Genomic DNA, 7,500 nt, shown 5'->3' on the forward strand with positions numbered 1-7,500 from the left:
GGAATGTTCTGTTTAACCGACAGTAACAACGTGGAGCTCGAAATCTTTAATCCTAAACTTTAGAATCTTGTCATTCAGAAAGGAAGAAACAAAACAGAGTGACGTTCGGCTGGAACACTAACGATTTGTTCTGCGAGTGCTTAAACAACTGTGAAGGAATTCCTGCATTATAGAACATTTAAATGGCTGTTTTCAAATGTTGGATGCAAGAATGTGAAGTTTTGTTTGTGAGAAAAAATTAAAAGTGCTTTTTGTTTCCCCGAACAGAAGAAAAGTGTTAACTCTGTTTATGAGTCACTGCTGAGAAGAAAAGAGAACTGACACATAAACACTACCTGTGGAGGAATCATTCAGCTGCTGGGCACCAGCGAGCCTCGAGACACCGAGTGTGTGTGTGTGTGTGTGTGTGATCAAGCGTGTGTGTGTGTGTGTGTGTAAAACACACACCTGCCTGAGGCTAGGCCAGAGCAGAGGGACCATATGGCTCTCCTCGCTGTCTCTCCAAAGCCAAAGGCTTCGACTGCTTTTATAAAAATAACTCCTACACAGGCAGGAGAGCTTGAGGGGAGAAAAAAGGCTTGAGTGAAGAAAAGAGTAAAAGAATAAAATAAATGAAATAATAAAATAAAGCAGAAACCGCACTGCTTTTCCAGCCCTGAGCATCTGAACACTTTCTCCAAAGCTACAGTCTTAAGCTAATTAAAGGATTTTCGCTGTCAGGAATTTACTTTAAAGTTTATCTGATAAAAATAAAATCATTTCATTCATTTCTGTTGTTTCACAGTTTCCCTGGAGCAGAAGGTCTCTGAGTGTTTTATTCCTCGAACCCAGAAGGATTTATTTACCTTTGTCTGGTCCTGAGTCCTGACACTGGAGACTCCTTCCAGACACTCTACATACTTATGGATGTTTCTCCTCACAGAATGAAAGCATCACCACTTTAAGGATTTTTAGTGCTTTCCTTTATGCAGAGCGCCTCCTGTACACGCCCCGTGATACAGCTGTTACCATAGAAACAGTAATTAACGTAATCATATAAACAAGTGATTTGTAGAAACATCACTTCTGTCCAATCAGAGCCTAGAATTCAGCAGCGTTGTAGTGTGACAGCGTAGCTACAGATTATTGATAACTAGAAGCATCTGTAGGTTCCTCACATGAGCTTCCATAAAGCTGCTATGCAGATGATGGTCAGCTCTTCTTCTCCTCCACTCCTTTAAGCTCTATCGCTTCATCTCCTCAAAGGTCACAGCTGAAATGGAATTCCATCCAAACTGAACTGCTGTACGATTCATCCTCCTGTCAAGATCTCATGTTCCCTCTGGAGACCACGAGTCTGAGACCTCACCTACGGTCGCTGTGTGTGACCTTGTGGTAACCATGGAAACCAGCTATCCTTCTCCTCTCACACTGATCACCTGACTTACCAGAAGGATTCGTGCTGTTCCATGAGTGCACGTCTTACAGAAACACATTTACACTGCTAGGAGGTTAAATCCTGAGCTCCTTCTTTCACCAGTTCATGTAGAATCTCACAAAAGCACAAAAAACATGGCACAAGTTTTTAAAAAAAAAAAAACAAGCAATTTTTGGTCTCAGCGATCACAGATGACCTCCAGAGGAACCTGTTTGTGGACCTCTCTCCTGACAGCTCTGCCTCTGAGCTCCACTTCACCTCTGCATCTGATCCACAATCCAGCCGAACGATCGTTCTCAGTCTTCCTAACGTCTCCTACACCACCGACTCTCCACAGTTATCTTCTCCTCTCACGTTCTCTTCTGGTTCATGAGACTCTGGCTGTCTTCAGACAATGTTTGGACACCTACGAATCTCCCCTTTATTTAAAACCCCCTCCTGACGACGTGGTCTGTCGCATGACGTAACCATATGAAACCTCAGCTCTACAGTATGATCAATACAGTGAAGGCTATTTGCGAGCGATTCAGTAAAAGGGACCATTTAAAATTCGTCAATAATTTCTATATTAATGCAAATTTAGTTTGTTAGAAAAGAAAGAAAGGTTTTAAGAGAAGTTTGTTATGTTTAAAGTTTTGTGAAACAGCAGCTAATCCACAGCAGGTCAGAACGGCGCAACCTCACACAACATTTCTGTACAAACACTTTTATAAAATTGCAAAATAACTCTGTAATAAGAAAGAAAATACATTTTAAAATTGGAACAAAGTGGAGCATTAATACAAAAAAAGCTTAATGTGCGTCTGAAATGTTTCTGTAAACAGTGGAGTAAAGCGGCGCTCGTGATAACAGTCGTGTTATTACAGGTGTTTTAAAGTCTGCGCTTATTGCAGCAGGAAATGACTGTTTTAGTGGGAATGTCTTCAACACACACACACACACACACACACACACACACACACACACACAACCACACACACACACACACACACACACACAGTGTGAGCTGATTTTTAGAGCTTTTTAGAACTCTGTGACCGAAACGTTGGGCAGATTTACAGACTTCAGCAACAAAAAGAAAGATAACATCTCTGTGCTTAGTGTGCAGTTTGACACAGCGCTCACACACACACACACACACACACTCACACACACACAGCACTCACACACACAGCGCTCACACACACACACACACACACACACACACACACACACACAGCACTCACACACACAGCGCTCACACACACACACACACACACACACACACACACACACACACACACAGCACTCACACACACAGCGCTCACACACACACACACACACACACACACAGCGCTCACACACACACACACACACAGTGCTCACACACACACACACACACAGCGCTCACACACACACACACACACACACAGCGCTCACACACACACACTCACAGCACTCACACACACACAGCACTCACACACACACACACCCACGCACACACACAGCACTCACACACACTCACGCACACACACAGCACACACACACACACACACACACGCACACAGAAATTAAATCTTTACCAACCAAAGTGCTATTTTAAAGGGTATAAAGATGTCATGAGTAATAACACCATAAAGTTTTTCTTAAGTATATTCCACATATCTGGAGATTTATTTATTTATTTATTTATTTAAATTTGAGGCAGCCAATGTTAACATGTTAATTCATTAATAAAAAAAATTAAGCATATTTACTTTTATAAACAATTTTTTAATATATTTTTTTATTTGTTTTAAAGTTTTAAAATGTTTTAAACTTTTTTCCTGATTATTATTCAGTTCAGTTTTGATTTGTTTTGAGAAACAGAAACATTCTCTCAATAATTTATTACCTGACCTTCAGTTCTGTTCATTTACATTCAGAATATTTCTCCTTCCTGATTTATGATTAATTACTCGATTTGCATTGACTCCGCCCCTTGGATTATACATGTATAATTAGAAAAGAACGTTCATTACAGCAAAGATGCAAAACGGCCATTTCTCTCACACACACACACACACACACACACACACACACACACACACACACACACACACACACACACACACACACACACACACACACACTCCTGTTTAGGTGCTTAGGAAACACTGACCTTGTGCGAATTTCGGTGGATTGTCGTTGACGTCCGTTAGCGTGATCTTCACCTGCGTCGTCCCCGAGAGTCCACCCATGTGTCCCCCCATGTCCTTCGCCTGAATCACCACGTCATACTCCTGCTTAGCCTCTCGGTCCATGTTGGGCAGTGCGGTGCGTATAATCCCTGTAGAGAACACACACACACACACACACACACACACACACACACACACACAGATGGATCTGAGGTCAAAATCCATGAATGAATGATACATAAATTGTGAAGAATGTGGAGTTTTAAACTGAGCTGTGATCTAAACAGGAGGCTGTGAGCATAAAAACACCGTGTGACATCAGTGTGTTACTGCTTTTTGTAATAAGTTGAGGCTAAGAGAAATATTGTATTATTAAATGATAAATAAAAAAATAAACAATTAATAATAAATAATTAACACTGTCCATGATTAAAGAATTAAAGATTATTTATTTATTTATTTATTTATTTGTTTGTTTATTTATTTATTTATTTACATATTCATTTTGCATGTATTGTCAATAACATTACTTGATTGATTCATTTTGTTTTTTAATTCCATGTAGTTTTTATTTTATTGAATCATTTCTTTCTGTAATTTTGATGACCCTGAATGAAAGCTGCTGTTTTTGAGGTTGTTTGTACCTGTGTGAGGTTCCACAGAGAAGTACGGTTGTCCCTGCAGGATGCTGTAGACCAGCCGAGCGCTGTTCCCGTACGTCGGATCGTCTGCGTCTGTAGCCGTGACCTGAATCACTGACGTACCTGCAGAAGATAAGAAGAACATCTCCATCAGCTTCACATTTAGGTTAGTTAGTGCTCACTGCTGCAGAATGAAGGAGGAGCGTCTTTATATCACGTCTAAGTGAAGACGGAAGTGCGATTGTGTAAATTAAGCTTTTATTCCTCGCTGTTTTCTGGAGGTGACAGAAGTTGTGATGTAGCGATAATGGGACAAAAAACACTCCGTGTCGACGTTGAGCTTTAAAGAGAATTTCCCACTTGGATAAACATTAGATTTTTCTCAGCAGTCTTAAACAGCAGGTCATTCAATAACACGCAGCAGCTGAGAGAATGTTTATTGGTTTTTGATAACTGCTGAAATAAACTAAGAACTCGGACAAACGAGACGAATCCGCGGCGGTTTTACGGAGCGAGACGCAGCGGTCGAGGCCGTGTCGCCATTTCAGGATCATTGATTGTTGATAATTATCAGAGTAATCCATACAGAGTGCGATGCCCTGAGATGTGTGAATGTGAGCCGGCCCAAACTGCCCCGGTGTGTTGGTGGGGTAAAGTGTGGTGGGGTAACAGATCATTACCTCCTGACACAGCCACATTAGGGATGATGTATTGTGCGACAAGGGAGCGTTAAAAATAAACAAACACACACACACGTAGACAAGCTGGTGCAGAAGCACAACAACACCAACAACAACTTCAGACTTTCTCCTGGTCAGATTTCAGCTGCTTTTGAATAATGCATGAGGAAACTGAGCTGTCGTTTTTTCCTCATCTGAAAACCGAAAAAATGAGGCAAGAAATTCAAACTCACCGACGTTGGACATCTCAGCCACACGAGCGTAGTAGGGTCCATGCAGGAACTCTGGCGGGTTGTCGTTGATGTCCTGGACCTTGACGATGAATTCAGACGGAGGCTCCAGAGGTTTGTTGGTGTCTCGGGCCACGGCCTGCGCGGTGAGCGTGTACTCAGCTTGTTCTTCACGGTCCAACGTCTTCGTTGCATGGATGTTGCCTGTTTTATCATCGATGACGAAGATAGTTCCTGCTCCTTCACCTGAGAGGATGTATTTGATGTTGCCGTCCCCCGAGTCCACGTCGGAGTGAAGCTGAAGACACAGAGCAGGAAATGAGTCACGACTTACTGCTACAGAACCGCTCCGGGGTCTGGGGTTTGCAGACCATAGTCCATCAAATTTAAGAACATTTTGGGTTACGTTCGTTCTCACGATAAACTTTAAACCTGTGAGCATCTCAATGCTTCTGTTCTGGACCTGAGAGTGGATGAGGTCAGTCTCATGTAACCTCATGTTTCTTTGCTTTAAGCCATGCAGAAGTTGTGGAAAAACACCACAGAGTCAATGTTCTGCAGAGGAAACCACGCAAACACAGTCGGAGCTTAGAGCTTCAGTGCTAACGGTAAGTGACTTTACACAGCGAAAGGTTAGATTGTAAAGCTAATTTACATATCATGTATAAACTGAAAACCTCAGTGTGGCTGAATATATTCAATAACTTTATAAGGGAACCACCAAATGGTGATGTAATGGTCTCAGATGTTAAGATGTGGACTAGTTTCCTGTTTCCTTTATCATCATCTTCATCATCATCATCATCATCATCATCATCATCATCATGTGATGGTTGGATGAACAAATAATCAAATTAAAAAAGTTTTTCTGTTTCCTGAACAACGTGTTTCTCAGCAGCAGCTCTGTAGAAACCGGATATGAGGTCAAACGAAGGTATGTTAGGAATTTAAAATGAAGGTCACTGGAGTATCTACAGAAACAAACTACAGAGCAAAGTCTGAAGGTGGAACAAAATAAATCTCTTACCCTGCCTACGAGGACGGGATCCGGTCCCGTGTACTCCTCAATGACGAAGAACTGATTCCAAACCCATCCTCGTTTGGAGCGATGGAGCACGTGACCATCCTTCCGTCTCTCTCTGTGTCTGTAAGAAGCAAGACGGCGGCGATGTCCGTGTTCCTGAGGGCCTCGAGACGCTGCCGTAATCCATAACATCGCTATTAAACACAAGAAGAACACCTGAACTCTTAAACCGTCCCACATCCTGTCTGCTCTCGCCGACGTCCTGCTCGGAGTCTTTTTTTACGTCCCGAAGTGGTTCTAAGGAAGGAAATAGGGTGGATTTGAAGCAGACGAAGTGACGGTAAGTGGAGGTTCACTTAATACGTCCGCCCACGCTGAGGTTCATCCCAGGCGCCGAGTCTCAGTTTGTTCCTGTGAAGAAAAAAAAAGATAGAGAACATTTTCAGTGACAGAGTGTGGAGTGTTTCGGGATCACAATCAAAGTTTAATTGACTTTGGCTGAAATTGGAATGTATTAATTCGTGCTGTAGCGGTGTAGCCTGGACTAATTAAGCGACAGAGGTTGTAAGCCCATTTGCTCTTATTTAATTAGACATTGCAGCGCCAGTGTTCTCCCGGCAAGCTATTTCCCAAGTCACACACATCCGTCCCGCCTGATCTAATAGCTGGAGGTTTGAGATTTTGACACACACACACACACACATGCACACACACACACAGGCACACACACAAATGAGCATTTCTTTTCCCTCAGTCTATGCAGAATGCTAATTATATAAAGTGAAACGCGATCACAGATATGGACCTGACATCTGCCATGTGTTTACTGGTGCAATGATCCTTCCTCAATGGCATCGTTTTCTTTTCCTCATCTGAAGATAGCCATGTCATGCTGCACTAATTAAGCAGCTGAAGTGTTGGCTTGATGCTCTTTTATCACCTCCTGCTTGGATGCTACAACTATACAGAGAGTTTGAGAGAGAGAGAGAGAAAGAGAGAGAGAGAGAGAGAGAGAAATGGCCTTGGAGAGATTTTCCCATTCACTGAGTCGCTAATAACCTCCAGCTCCAGCTCGGAGAGACACCACGGCCTCCCGGCTGCTTGGTTTTCTCTCCTTCTCAACCTAATGCATGCCCTAATCACAGCCTCCACAGCCGTAAATCAGAGCGAGGGGTTTTAGAGGAATGCAGGGACATTAGCGAACAAAAATGCAGGTGAAGGGAATAAAGAAAAACAAACTAAACAAATCTCCAGTGCACAAGTCAGAGCCATAAATATGCTCAGAATCAGGTGCATCGAGTCAGGAAGAGAGAAATAAAGCTGAAACTCTTCATCCGTCTCGTCTCTCA

General features: G+C 42.6%; 1 protein-coding gene across 3 annotated transcripts in view; it reads right to left on the reverse strand.

The window, feature by feature from the left end:
• Positions 1-7,500, reverse strand: part of cdh11 (cadherin 11, type 2, OB-cadherin (osteoblast)) — a 78,722-nt gene that overhangs the window by 18,854 nt on the left and 52,368 nt on the right. For all 3 annotated transcript variants that reach the window (XM_060859346.1, XM_060859347.1, XM_060859348.1), the window contains exons 2-5: positions 6,155-6,562; positions 5,131-5,425; positions 4,221-4,340; positions 3,558-3,725 (exon numbers count right to left, since the gene is read on the reverse strand). In XM_060859346.1, coding sequence (XP_060715329.1) covers positions 3,558-3,725; positions 4,221-4,340; positions 5,131-5,425; positions 6,155-6,391 — 820 coding nt within the window. In that variant the 5' untranslated portion in view covers positions 6,392-6,562. The remainder of the gene's footprint in view (positions 1-3,557; positions 3,726-4,220; positions 4,341-5,130; positions 5,426-6,154; positions 6,563-7,500) is intronic.

This window comes from Tachysurus vachellii, chromosome 23 (assembly GCF_030014155.1).
Source record: "Tachysurus vachellii isolate PV-2020 chromosome 23, HZAU_Pvac_v1, whole genome shotgun sequence".
NCBI classification, from domain to species: Eukaryota; Metazoa; Chordata; class Actinopteri; order Siluriformes; family Bagridae; genus Tachysurus; species Tachysurus vachellii.